Genomic DNA, 14,576 nt, shown 5'->3' with positions numbered 1-14,576 from the left:
AAGGAGGCGGAAAAGATGCACAGCCCATTCTTCCTTTGGCCAACTGCATGCCTCTGCGATGCCTTCAACAATGGCCAGATATGCCTCTGTGTCATCCACTGAAGACATCCGTTGCATAGTGATTGATGGTGTGGGGTTGGCGCTCCTCACCAGCCCCTGCACGTAAGACCTGTCCCTTGCTGCCATGCCATGAGCTCCACCAGGGACTGCAGCTGTTGTCAGAGGGCCATGTGGCTCGCCAGCCAGCGAAGGGCCTGTCCCAGTGGATCCTCCCCTTATCTTCCTGGTTCTCCTTCCGTCCCAGATCTTGCCGACTGTGCAACTGCGAAACAATCGCTGTTGTGAGAGGTTTCGGTACAGTCGGTTCGGCTACAGACTGTAGCTCGGCTAAAGACTGTAGCTCAGCTACAGTCAGGCTTTATTGTCTTTGAATTCAAACAAAAAGTCTTGAGAGGAAACCTACTGAAATTCACAGGCGCTCCTGCCTTCTTGGGGAACACAAAACATACCTTTTCAGGTGCTTAACAGTCAATGTGCCGGGGTCAGGACCCAGCCTCACTGTGCGAGAGAACAAACAAAGATGAGACACACACCACAGCTGTGTCACTGCTGCTGGTTCAGCCACTGCAAACAACAATCCACTCCCCCACCACAGTTTGTTTGTTTTTCCTTGTTGCTCCAAACATTAATCTTATTTTATTATTTTCAGGATGTCTGGTGCCATTGTACCGTTCCTGCAAAGCTTGTGTAGAAGAAAACCTCTGGAACCTGAGGGAGAAGAATCACACTTTCGCCGATGTCTCACCACCCTGGACTTGGTGGCCCTTGGGGTGGGCAGCACGCTGGGAGCTGGCGTGTATGTGCTGTCAGGAGAGGTGGCCCGGACTGTGGCTGGGCCCAGCATCATTCTTTCTTTTCTGGTGGCGGCGATAGCCTCCGTGTTTGCTGGACTGTGTTACGCTGAATTTGGAGCTCGTGTTCCCAAGACCGGCTCTGCCTACCTGTATAGCTACGTGACTGTGGGGGAGATCTGGGCCTTTATCACTGGTTGGAACCTGCTGCTGTCTTGTGTCACAGGTAAAGAAACACAGCTGAAAGAAAGCTGTCTGCTCCGTGAAATATTTTTCACTGTCACAATCAGAATCAGGATCAGCATTTTGCGCCAGGCGAAAAAATAGCTTATCAGTCGGAGAAAAATAAAATAAAATAAATGATAAAGTACAAATAAAATGTAAATTGGCCAATGTACACAAATAGTAAAAAAAATAAAAAATAAAATAAAAACAGAAATTGGCAAAGATAGAAAAATATATACCCATACGAATAGAAAATTGGTATGGGTATATAGGGTATACACTATAAATATAAATTATTCTATGTATTTTCCAAGTTTTCTAAATGTTCTTATATTTACTTAATACCTGCTGCTCTTATGTTTATATTTGTGAAGGACTTTCTAGACCTGGTCTCAAATGTAAATATTGTTTAAATATTGCTCACTTTGATATTGTTGGGGAGATTTAAACTGACTCTACTGCTGAAATTCCAGGTAGAAAAATATCAAATTCCTCATACTTGATGTTCCTTTTTCAGGAACTTCAAGTTTAGCCAGAGCATGGAGCGGAACTTTTGATGATCTCATTGGAAAAGTCATTGTCAACTCTCTGGGACAAAAGGCAGCTATGAATGTACCTGGTTTAGCTCCCTACCCTGACTTCTTTGCAGCCGGCCTCATAATGCTGTTGGCAGGTATGTTCTGCAATCTTTTCTTTTTAGCTGATAACTCTACAATATACTCTATATACAGTATGTGTGAATTACGGTAATTTAGATGTACAGTTTATTTTTCCTGTGTGGGAGCTTGATGTTTTTGAAAATGAACATTTCTGGTCATGGTTTCTATATAACTTATGTCATGTATTTTTTGTCTTTCCTTTCTAGGAATTCTTGCATTTGGCGTAAAAGAGTCTTCTATTGTAAATAAGGTTTTTACAGCAGTAAACATCCTGGTGTTACTGTTTGTTATTGTTGCTGGCTTCATAAAGGGGAATATTGACAACTGGTACACCAGTGAGGATGCTATCTTGAATGGATCACTAAATGAGTATGTCATTTCCTTATTGTAATATATATATATATATGTACATCTCATAAAATTAGAATATCATGATAAAATGTTCATTATTTTTTGTTACTCATTTTAGAATGTGAAACCCATATATTATATAGATTCATTACACATAGAGTGAAATATTTCAAGCCTTGATGATTGTGGCTATAGATAATGAAAACCCAAAATTCAGTCTCTCAGAAAATTTGAATATTACATCAGATCAATATAAAAAGGATATTTTAAACAGAAATGTCAGGCTTCTGAAAAGTATTTTCATTTCTATGCACTCAATACTTGGTTGGGCCTCCTTTTGCATGAATTAATGAATCAACGCGGCGTGGCATGGAGGCGATCAGCCTGTGGCACTGCTCAGGTGTAATGGAAGCCCAGGTTGCTTTGATAGCAGCCTTCAGGTCATCTGCATTGTTGGGTCTGGTGTCTCTCATCTTCCTCTTGACTATACCCCATAGATTATCTATCGGGTTCAGATCAGGCGAGGTTGCTGGCCAATCAAGCCCAGTAACACCATGGTCATTGAACCAGCTTTTGGTACCTTTGGTAGTATGGTCAGGTGCAAAGTCCTGCTGGAAAATGAAATCAGCATCTCCATAAAGCTTGTCAGCAGAAGGACGCATGAAGTGCTCTAAAATGTCCTGGTCGATGGCTGTGTTGACTGTTGACTTCAGAAAAGTGGACCAACACCAGCAGATGACATGGCAGCCCAAATCATCACTGACTGTGGAAACTTTACACTGGACTTCAAGCAATGTGGATTCTGTGAATCTCCACTTTACCTCCAGACTCTGGGTGCTTGATTTCCAAATGACATGCAAAATTTACTTTCATCTGAAAAGAGGAGTTTGGACCACTGAGCAACAGTCCAGTTCTTTTTCTCCACAGCCCAGGTAAGATGCTTCTGACGTTGTCTCTGGTTCAGGAGTGGCTTGACACGAGGAATGCGACATTTGTAGCCCATGCCTAGGATTGGTCTGTGTGTAGTGGCTCTTGATGAGCTGACTCCAGCCTCAGTCAACTCCTTGTGAAGCTCCCCCAAATTCTTGAATGGATTTTGCTTGACAATCCTCTCGAGGCTGCGGTTATCCCTTTTGCTGGTGCACCTCTATGAATATGCTTGGCTCCAACACTCTGTGAACAAGCAGCTTCTTTAGCAATGGCCTTTTGTGGCTTTACCCTCCTTGTGGAGAGTGTCAATGACTGTCTTCTGGACATCTGTCAGCAGTCTTCCCCATGATTGTGTAGCCTACTGACCCAGACTGAGAGACCATTTCAAGGCTCTGAAAACCTTTGCAGGTGTTTGGAGTTCATTAACTGATGAGGGTGTGACACCATGACTTTCCAATATTGTACTTTTTCACAATATTAAAATTTTCTGAGACACTGAATTTTGGGTTTTCATTATCTATAGCCACAATCATCAACATTTCAAGAAATAAAGGCTCGAAATATTTCACTCTACATGTAATGAATCTATATCATATATGGGTTTCACTTTCTGAAATGAGTGACAAAAAATATTGAACTTTTTCTTGAGGTGTGTGTGTGTGTGTGTGTGTGTGTGTGTGTGTGTGTGTGTGTGTGTGTGTGTGTGTGTGTGTGTGTGTGTGTGTGTGTGTATGTGTGTGTGTGTGTGTGTGTGTATATGTGTATATATATATATATATATATATATACAAAATATGCTTCCACAGAATGTGCACAATCTAAAAATTTTTTTTATAACTGGGCAGTTGGGAAGTGTTTTCAGAACACGTTTGCTTTTGAATCCAAACTTTAACTGTGACGGTCATCAACATAAATATTGTTTTTTGTGTACACTGCACCAGTCTATTTCTGTTTATTACACATTATTCTCAATGGATCCATTTGATAAACTGAAGTTAAAACCACATCATTGCTCTTTTCAGAATGCAGACATTACTGAATGAAACCACTGGCTATGGCAAAGGTGGATTCTTCCCCTTTGGTGTCGAGGGAACTTTAGCAGGAGCAGCAACTTGTTTTTATGCTTTTATTGGATTTGACTGCATCGCCACAACCGGTAAGTGAAATGAGATACCTCCTTGCCCTGAGATGTTCTTCTAGTTGTATCGTTTGCAGGTTTAAAGTAGAAGATAGCAGAAGATATCATTGTAATTGCAGAAGGTGCACAATAACAACATTTCAAATGATTTAACCCACTAGGTAAATAAACGTAAGGACCTATTATGCAAAACTCACTTTTTCAGTGCTTGTGCACATACATTTGTGTCTGATGGGCCTGCTTAAACACAAACTGTGGAAAAAAGACAAGTCAATCAGTTTTTTGTGAGCTGTCTATTTCAGAAATCATGTCCTGAAACAACTGGTTGACATTTGCAGCCCAATCCTACCTCACGTTGAGCTTCAGTAGAATTAGAACCCCGCCCCATCTGAGTAGCTCAACAAACAAATCTTTTAAAAGAAAGAGAAATTAATACCAGCTGTTCCTGAAGAAACTGCAGACGATCTGAATTTAAGTATTTAAAAAATACGGTGCAGTGTCCCCCCACAAGCTTGGAGCACAGCAACCAAAGTCAGAACTAACTTTTAAATTAGGCCTGATGAATATAACATGGGTGAAGATTCAGCAACTGGATTGCTTTATTTTGTTTTTAGTTTTATTTTTTTTTATTTTGTTAATTTGTTCAGAAACTGATTTTGGTGGCCTGAAAAGGTAAATGCCATTGGCTCACAGAACCTGGAACTTGTGCTCAAACCCCATTGGGTCTAGATAATTGAGGCCTAGATCAGGGGTGGCTGTACACCTGTTACTCGACAGAGCAACCAACAAGCAACGATAAATCACCACTCACAGGGAGAGCCTCTGTCATGACATGTGTCCATCTGTTCCCGGCTTGTTACATCTTGCCACTCTACAACAAACTGGTGTGTTTGCAACATCTCTGACTGTGTCTCTGTGTCGGAGGGCCCTGAAAACGCAATGTGATGCGGGGACGGGCTGGTTTGAGCAGCCACACCTGACCTGGATCTCGGTAATTGGGACCAGAGTGGCTGCATCCCTGTTGCTTGTTGGTTGGTTTAACGAACAACAGGTATAAGCCCCATCCCCACACACACTCAAGAGTGGAGAGTGTGTCATGACACGTGTCTATCTGCTTCGGGCTAAATCCAACTGGCCCACTCTCTACAATAAACTGATGTCTACAACCCTGTCGTCTGTTTCTCTGTGCCGGAGGTCCCTGAAAACGCCACGTGGGTGGCGTAGGGTGGGCGGAACTACGACAGTGGTGCCTGAACAGGGACTCTCCGGCATTTTAGACAATGGACATTTTTGTTTGTCTAAGGTATGGGAACCCTGTTTCAGAGTCCTGGCATGTTTTTCTCTGCTTGGTGGGGGTTGGGAGCGAGGGGGGGTAAGCTTTGGGCAGGGATTCTCCCTCTGTCATGACATGTGTCCATGTGTTCCCAGCTTGTTACATCTTGCCCACTCAGTACAATGAAATGGTGTTCATGCAGCATATCCGCCTCTGTCTCTGTGTCGGAGGGCCCTGAAAACACCACTCGGATGGCGTGTGGCAGGCAGAACAGCAACAGTAGTGTTTTAACTGTACAAATTTGTCTTCAGTAGTAGGTACACATGAAAAATAAATAAAACAATGCACCGCAAAACATTTGGGAAATTGCGTAATATACACAGTACTACACAGGATTTCAACCAAATCCATAATCTCATCCAACAGTCAGATCCTCCCTCTTGTGGTCGTCGGATGAACTTTGTCTGGGTTTTATCAGGGAAAATGGGAGAGCTGTTTTTTTCCAGTACAACAGCGAGTAGTTTGCTCAGCTGGACATTTAGCATTTTCCATGAATCATAGTTTAAAACTCTCTTTATATAGTGTTTGCGAAATATGAAAAAACCCACAATTCACTCATATAAAAAGAGACTCCTTGATAGTGTATAAGGTGACACTTGGTTAACGTCATTAGTTTATATATGACTCATTTACTTAGTTTTAAGCACAGTTCCAATAAAAAAAACTTGACTGGCGTCACTTACAGTTGTACTGTCGGACCAAAGCTGGTCACAAGAATTGAAAAATTTGAAGGCATCCTGAAGCCTTGACCGCATGCAGAAATTCCGCAGCGCGTCATAGCTTTTCATAATGTGATTTTCCATAGCAATGAATGGACGTTTGCTGTCGTTTGTCGGCTTCGGTCTGAATCTGGCTTATGTGTTCAGTGTATGCGCACACTTTGGATGCACAAAAGTTAAAACTAAACTGTACACAGGGGATTAAAAATACTGTAAATCAATAGTGCAATACATAATCCAAAATAAGCAATGTACAATATGTGTTTTCTCTCAGGAGAGGAGGTTCAGAACCCCCAGAAGTCCATACCTCTGGGGATTGTAGTGTCGCTGCTCGTCTGCTTCCTGGCTTATTTCGGCGTGTCAGCAGCTCTGACCCTGATGATGCCGTACTATTTGCTCAGTGTCCACAGCCCGCTCCCCGTAGCCTTCACATACGTTGGTTGGGGTCCTGCAAAGTATGCTGTTGCCGTGGGCTCTCTCTGTGCACTATCCTCAAGGTATTGTTTAATCTGAGGCATCTCATAACATCCGACTTCTATTCTGTCAACGAAATGAGCCCTTGGGGGACCCACAATGTCCAGGCTCAACTTTTCTTGATAGCACCCTTGAAAGTTGTAAAAATGATTCAAATATTAATGGAACAAGGACACCACGGCTTAATTTAGCAAAACTATCTTGTACAGCTTTACCCCTAATTCTGATCACGCATCACAGCTTTGATATGACCTTTTATCAAGAGATTTCCATAACCCAAGAACGTAATTCCAAAGTTCATTCATAGATTTGTTCTTATTGCAGTGTTTAATAATTGAGGAAATAATGGAATGCAACAATAAAGATTATGCAAGTATTATGTGTTTTTCCCCCCATCCTTAGCCTCTTAGGATGCATTTTCCCAATGCCACGCGTTCTCTTTGCCATGGCCAGAGACGGTCTTCTCTTCAAACCACTCAGTAAAATGAGTGATAGACAGAGTCCAGTCACAGCTACTCTGGCTTCAGGCGTCGTAGCAGGTAACAGACGCCAACAATAATGAACTGTATTAGCTTTCCTGTATTTCCTTCAGTCAGTCGTGGTCCATTTTTAATACACTCTGTGGAGGACGTTTGTAAAAGAAAAACATATATTATTTGGAGGAGCTGTTGATCATGCAATGAGTATAACAGTACGGAAATGTTGATGACATGTCGAGTATGATTTATTGAACTGACGTCCAGAGGAAATTGGTTATGAGGCTCATTGTCTTTGCAGCTGTCATGGCCCTGTTGTTTGACCTGAAGGTGTTGGTTGACATGATGTCTATTGGAACTCTCTTTGCCTACACCCTTGTTGCGATATGTATTCTCATATTGAGGTAAGGCTCATGATCAGCACTGGGATAATTGAATGAGATTACTGTTCAAAAAAATATTTTTAACAGGGTGGAATTTTTGTCTTTAAAGAAAAGAAGGGCAGGATTTTGAGTGGTTTCAGTGGGCCTCATTGACAAATATCGGTAGAAATATTCTTACTTACAAAAAAGTTGGATGGGCAAAATCACCACTACATTCAAAGTTCTAGGATCCTTGAATTTACTCTGGGGCGAATTCACAAAAGTATTGGCGGCCGCTAAACCGCTGAAATAATTCACAAAGCACCTGCAAACGGCCCGTTTTGCAAACAAGATAAATAAAAACAGTGTGTTTTTATTTTAGATGTATTTATTTTCTTACATTTCCTTATTGAATGAAACAAAGAAAGTCCTGTGCGTGCCGCCTCCTCAGAGCCATTGATTCCCATTTTTCTCCTTCTCCCTGCCATTGTCCTGCCTACTGTGTTCTTGGTGCAAAGCCACCATTTATACTTTGCCACATGGATAATGTCATATCATTAGTGCAATATCTTTTGTGAATCGGACACTGAGACGAAGCAGATCGCGGGCACAATTGACGCTTAATTCATGGTGCTATTAGCGGTGCAATCCATTCCCTGTGAATTCGCCACTCTTTTAACCTTACACACGCCAAAAATGATTTAAATCATCTCCAAGCTTGTGTGATACTGGCATATTCAGCTTTATGGATATGTTTATGGACATAGCTGGAAGCACCTTAGAGAGACTCTGCATCTTAGAGATCACCAGGATCTGTTCACTGCGATCAATGGCTGATCACTCAGTTTCCGCTGGAAATAGAAGCCCTATATTTATTATTAATTATTACTATTTTCATTCTATTATTATATTTGTAATAACCTGGATCCTGAATAACAACTCAATCACTAGACCAATTGCCCCAAACTGAGACCACCATGCCCAAGTCCTTGCACGATCAACTTCCAGGCTACAAGCACCAAACAGCCTCCATTTATTTATTTATTGACTTACTTAAGTACATTTCATTTATTGTTATTTTTTAACCTGTGCTGTCAGCCTGCTGGAAAAACATAAACATCAGAAATCACAAACTATGTCTTTGACAAAACAGACTTTATTAAGTCCAGGAAAATTGGAACAGCAATTCGGCACGTGGCTTCTTCCTGGAATAGTTATGGCAGTAAATGAGGGCAGAAAGGAGAGGGGTGTAATCAGGAGGGTGATGGGGGTGCGTTCAAAGCAGGTGCTTGTGGTGTGTGTGTGCACCTGTGATGAGTGTGCCTGTATGTGTGTGTGTGTGTGTGTGTGTGTGTGTGTGTGTGTTTGTGTGATGTGTCCACCAGTGAGTGTATGGGACCTGTGTACGGGACTTGTCCCAGTTGGTTCTGGTGTACAAGGTCAGAATTATATCGTAGAGCCTCCAAGCAGCGGAAAAGGCCCCGAAGCCGTATAGACACAGGGCCATTTACTGACTCCTCAGCCGTATAGACACCCCACGACCACAGGGAAGCCCCAAACAGCCTCCACGTAATTCATAAAAAGGAAAATCTACTTTTATATCAATCCACTTCTTTTATTTCAGCCAAAGTGTGAACCCAAGGTGAAACGATGCCCTCTCTGTTACTGCAGCATAAACCTCCTGCACCAGACTGCTCTGTTCAACTCAGCAGCAACTCAGCAATCAACTTCTTTATAGGGAGAAATCGAGGCATGGTTTATGCTTATTTGAAGTTGTCAGCATGTGCCTGTCATTTTAGAATAGTTCAGATATATCAATGTACGCACGTGGGAAAGAACAAACGTGGCTGGTATGCAAGCGTCTTGAATCCGGTGCTGACTTTACGCATCCAGCTTTTTGCACACAAAGTAAGAACATTGCCGCACATGTTTGTTAATGAGGTCTTCTGTAGTTGCCATTGGCCTCCATTGGAAAACAATTTATAATTTCACACAAATAGATATCAAAAACATGATGTTGAGTACGGACTGACTTAAATTAAAAATTTAATCCATTAAATCATGCAAAGGAGTTAGAAATCTCCAAATAGTATTTAAATGCATATTTTCACCTCCCTAGGTACCAAGCAGATCTCCCCGTTAACTCAAGTTACAGCAAACTGGAAGAATTCACAGTATTCACCGCTATGTATCCTCCCTCGCAAGCCACTTCCCGCACCTCAAAAAATGTGTCAATATTGACAGTTTTGATGAGTAAGTGATCCTCTTCACACCATCATTTTGTTTTGTTTACAAGTGAAATCCAGGCCCCATAACACAAGTGTATCTTCTCTCCAGTCTTTCTAGTGGTCTTCCTGAGCATCGTGATCAGCAAGGCTGCAGACTCCCTGCTGGCCCAGGAGTGGTGGAGTCTTCTGTTGGTCACCGTGATCCTGGTGACACTAGTCTTCATCACCCTGATCATCTGGAGACAACCACAGAGTACGGCCAAAGCTGTTTTTATGGTATGTCCCTGACACATCTCCCCAAACTTCTCTCAATGGGCCACATTCACCAATACGTGAAAATAGTTTTTACTTTGTGTGCAAAAAAAGCTGGATGCAGAAAATGACGACCGCGCTCAAGGCGTGTGCGTACCAGCAACATTTGTTCTTATCCACGTGCATACAGTATGTTGACAGAGCGATTCTAACAGGACGGGGGCGTGCTCAAAACACCAAATTAGCATAAACCAAGCCTCGATTTCTCGATATAAGGAAGTTCCTGCTGCTGCTCAGAGATAAACAAAAAGGAAGAGTCGAGTCGTATAGCACAGCATCTAGTGCACCGAGTGGTGTAGGAGGTCTGCACCCAGCGGCCGGGACGCCGTGACCCCCCCCAGGTTCCCATTGAAATAAAATGGAGGTGGATTGATATAAACGTTGTTTTTTTTATATTCATAAATTGAATGGAGGCTGTTTGGTGCTTGTAGCCATGAAGCCGATACTCTAGCGACAGCCAGTAGAGTAAGCGAGGACTTAAGCTTGAATCCTAAAGTGGGGTAGCAAGTTGACAGTTGCTGAATGTGCAAGGTCTGTGAGGTATGTTTTTTACTAAAGCAGGGACCTAAAGAATTGTAGTCCATTTGTCATACAATGCAAACCACTGTTATATTTTTCATTTATTCAGGTTCCTTTTCTGCCTTTTCTTCCAATTATGAGTGTCTTTGTCAACGTTTATTTGATGGTTCAACTTGGACCAGACACGTGGATCCGCTATGCAGTTTGGATGGCAATGGGTATGTAAATATAGTCATTAGTCTGAAAAAATATATCATAATATCTTGTTTAATCAAAGACCTGTTAAATCAATACTTTGGCTATGTTCCTTTTCTTAAAACAGGCTTAACTGTGTACTTTTGCTATGGTGTTCAGCATAGTGTGCAAAAGCAAAGGCTTCAGAATGCACACAGTGAAAGCATGGCTACGGATATGGAGGAAGATTTTGATTCTCGGGACGTCTCCAGAGGGTCAGAGATGTGATGTGCCCCAATCGGAGGATGAGGAGGAGGAGGAGGAGGAGGATGACATAACGCAGACAAGAAAAGAGAATTCACAAACCATTTTGATTTTGGCTTAACACATCTCCCAAACAAACGCAGTATGTTTTTACATCTGTGAAAAAAATTACATCATTGTAAAGGATAAAAACATTTCTCATTTTTGACAGGGCACATTTGACACCTCACAACAAAGTTGTGTTGTTGCGTTGCCTTTGATGGATATCAGTCCAAACAATGACAATTGTTGACAAATGGGGGCCACTTACATTTCTCTTCAGCATTATAATACCAGTCGTGCATTATTTATATGTTGACGGCTTGTGCTGTAATTTTAGGTAAAATGCAGTCGGATGAATGGGCACGAACCCCATCACCATCTCAACTGTGATTCTTTTAATGGCATATATAATATGTCAATAAAAGAATAATAATATAATAATATGTAATAGCATTATTTTATTTTGACTATTTCAATGATTGATATGAAACAATATTTATGACACACGGAACCTGTTCAGAGGACAAAATTTAATCCTCACACAAAATGAATATGAATAGTTTGAGTTATGAGTTGACTACACATCATATAATAAACATGTTATTTTACTTGGTAGACTTTCCATTTATTGTTTATGTAAATTTAGGAGGTAGCTGAATAAAGATTGCAAGTCATTTAAATCATTAATGCTTCAGTGTATTGAAGTGTTTTATTTGTGAAATGCACAGTAAACCAGCGTCATTTCGAACATTGAAATTCCTGAGGTTTGGCAAGCAACAACGCCGAGTAGGCATCAAAAATATTGAATTACTAAAGAGTCACAAATGAGAAAAGAAAAAATAAACGTAACAGTAAAACACTAGAAGCAGTTTCAGAGACTGTAAATATGAGGAACATGGACAATAAGAATAGAGTGTTATTCTATGAGAAATAAAAAATGAAGGAGTGCCAATGATTATGTACATTAATTTGTGGGGATGGAAATTGAATGGACATAGGAAGTGACCAGAACATACATGGAGGTGACCATGTGATCAATGTGATCACTGAGATTAATGCTGCTGGTTAGGAAGCCTGATGGGCTGGGGGGAAAAACTGAGTCTGAGGGGAGTCAACAATTGTAAAGCTATTAACCATTGTTAAAGGGTAGGCCTGTTGTAGAGGTGGAAACCTTTTTGAATGTTGAACAATGCCTGTAAAGCCTGTGCTTTGTAATTAAACTGACAACAAAGAGAGAAGTAAGACCTTCGTCAGTTCATTTAATAGTGGCGCAAAGGATTTGATGTCCCAATTACCAACGTTCACTGCTGTAACCACAAAGATGTCCCCTTTCAATGAAGGGAAGTATTTTAAAAGGTTTCCCCTTTCCGTCCAATTGCAGGTAAAATGGTCTTGCAATAGACCTGGGTTTTAATCGACTCGACCTTTAAGAATCTTTATTTGTTACATGACACACCACACTACAACACATGCATATACTGTATATACACACACATGCTTTTTGGGTGGTGGCCGGTGAAATGTGGCCTCTGCATTTTTCCCATCCTGGCTTGTTCTTCCTCCTGGGGGCAGCCAGGAGCAGTGGACAGCATTTGTCGACGTGTCCGGGGACCTGGTACCAGGTGTCCATCGCTGGTCGGACGATGGTGATGTGTGCATGTTTTTGGTGGGGGACCTTACTGACGTTCGGTGGAGGAAACCCCATGTCAAATAATAAGCAGTGGCACACACAAAAGCAATTACAATAATAATAGCAATAACAATAACAAAACAAACGAGAGCTGCAAGCAGCTACGAGCGTGCTTTGCGCATGTCGGGGGTGCTGGAAGGATACCGCTCACCACAGCCTTGCACTTTCCCACTGCACCAAAAACCCGGTAACACCCGCTAATATCCCGCATTTGTCACCAGTGGGAAAGGAAAAATGCTGGTCCCAGTCCCGGGTCAATTGATCCTGCAATACACACAGGCTTTAATCTGCTCTACCTCCGATCGGTTCTGATGTGAACAGGATACCCGGGTTGACCCGCTAACTTTGGCCCCTTTATTTCAATGCGACGTGCGTTGAATTACAGACGATGCCTGTTTGGCTGCCTCATCAGACGCATTGTTTCCCAAGACTATATAATCATTTCCTTTTTTATGTGCCTGACACTTAACTATTGCCACTTGTTTTGGTAGTAACAATGATGTCCTCAGATCATTAATCTGGGTGTGATGGAGTATAGGTGTGCCGTCTGTTTCCTTAAACCCTCTTTGCTTCCAAACTGCTCCAAGCAGATGACACACGCCATGTGCATATGCTATGTCTGTGTAGATGTTCACTTTCTGTCTTTCACCTTTCTGACATGCAACTGTTGACGCCTTTAATTCTGCCAACTGTGCAGAGCATGGTTGCGGACGGGCCTCACTATGGACCGTGATGTACCGTGTGTACTGTGGCGACGCACCACAGCGAAAACTGCATGATCACCAGTGTGATCTTTAAAACATGATCCATCCACAAACAGCTCATCCTCCGCATCAGTCATTGGTGTAGACATCAAGTCAGGTATCAACTTAGTGTCAGTGAGCGAGTCTGCCACGCACTCATGTTATTAACGCGAGGTATTCGAGTAGCCTGGCATTAGTCAACGCAAACCTTTCTTGTTCTATAATTTCTGTCACCTCATAATGGGTGTAAATTGTTACAGGGTATCCCATGGTGATCATTGAAGCTTTATCATAAACATATTGGGTGGCCACCAATCCCTGGTAACAAGGAGGGTAGCCTTGGGCTACTCCATCCAATTTTGCACTATAGCAAGCTATTGGCCGTTTGCGACGTCCACTGCGTGTTTCCTGCATCAATATAGCTGAACCATAGCCTCTGTCCCGGTTTGCAACATAAAGGTGAAACTCTTGAGTGTAATCAGGATTTGCCAAAGCACTAGCGCCTTGCAATTTGCTGCTTAATGTTTTCAAAGGCTGCCTCTGCATCACTATTCCATACTAACTGAGCTTTCAACTCTGTCTGGCCTGCCCTTCTTATCAACTCTCTCAGTGGGGCTGTTTTAAGTGTGGTGTCTTTATTCCAATCTGAACTGAATCCCGACACTCCTAGAAACGTCATCATTTGTTTCACCGTCTGTGGTTTCAGGGCTTGACTGATTCCTTCCAATTGGCTTGGGGTTATTGCTTTTGTCTGATGAGCCATTGTGCGTCCTGGATAGTCTACCTCTGGCTGACAGTACTGGTCTTAGTTTAGTTTTGCATGCCGACTGTTATTTACATTCAAACTTTCATGGAGGAAACCCGACTGTGGCACCAAGAAAGCTGAAGAAGACAGTTGACCAGCTATGAAAAACATGCGGTCAGCAGCAGTGGTCATCAATAGTGCAGTGGGCAACACAAAAACAAAATTCCTCAGGGGGCTCCTGAGAGGAAAGCGCCAAAATTAAGCATGTGCATAGCTAAATAAGTGTGCGGTGTTGTTGGAGAGAGCAGCTCTTCTGCAGAATTGCTTGGCCTTCATGCTAC

The 14,576-nt window shown here is 42.1% G+C and overlaps 1 protein-coding gene across 1 annotated transcript; it reads left to right on the top strand.

Annotated features, from left to right (window-relative positions):
* Positions 1 to 710: 710 nt before the first annotated feature.
* Positions 711 to 11,039, top strand: LOC307240005 (cationic amino acid transporter 2-like; the record flags this gene model as incomplete). Its single annotated transcript, XM_080013580.1, has 11 exons — positions 711 to 1,077; positions 1,594 to 1,749; positions 1,942 to 2,104; positions 4,039 to 4,172; positions 6,481 to 6,703; positions 7,083 to 7,219; positions 7,458 to 7,560; positions 9,638 to 9,771; positions 9,856 to 10,022; positions 10,687 to 10,795; positions 10,900 to 11,039. 11 exons carry the CDS (start codon positions 711 to 713, stop codon positions 11,037 to 11,039), a joined length of 1,833 nt encoding a protein of 610 aa, XP_079869706.1.
* Positions 11,040 to 14,576: the final 3,537 nt, after the last annotated feature.

The sequence above is a fragment of the Zeus faber genome (genome assembly GCF_960531495.2).
Source record: "Zeus faber genome assembly, chromosome: 14".
In the NCBI taxonomy this organism is placed as follows: Eukaryota; Metazoa; Chordata; class Actinopteri; order Zeiformes; family Zeidae; genus Zeus; species Zeus faber.
Note: the sequence above shows the minus strand (reverse complement) of the source record. Positions and strands in the feature narration are given on the sequence as shown.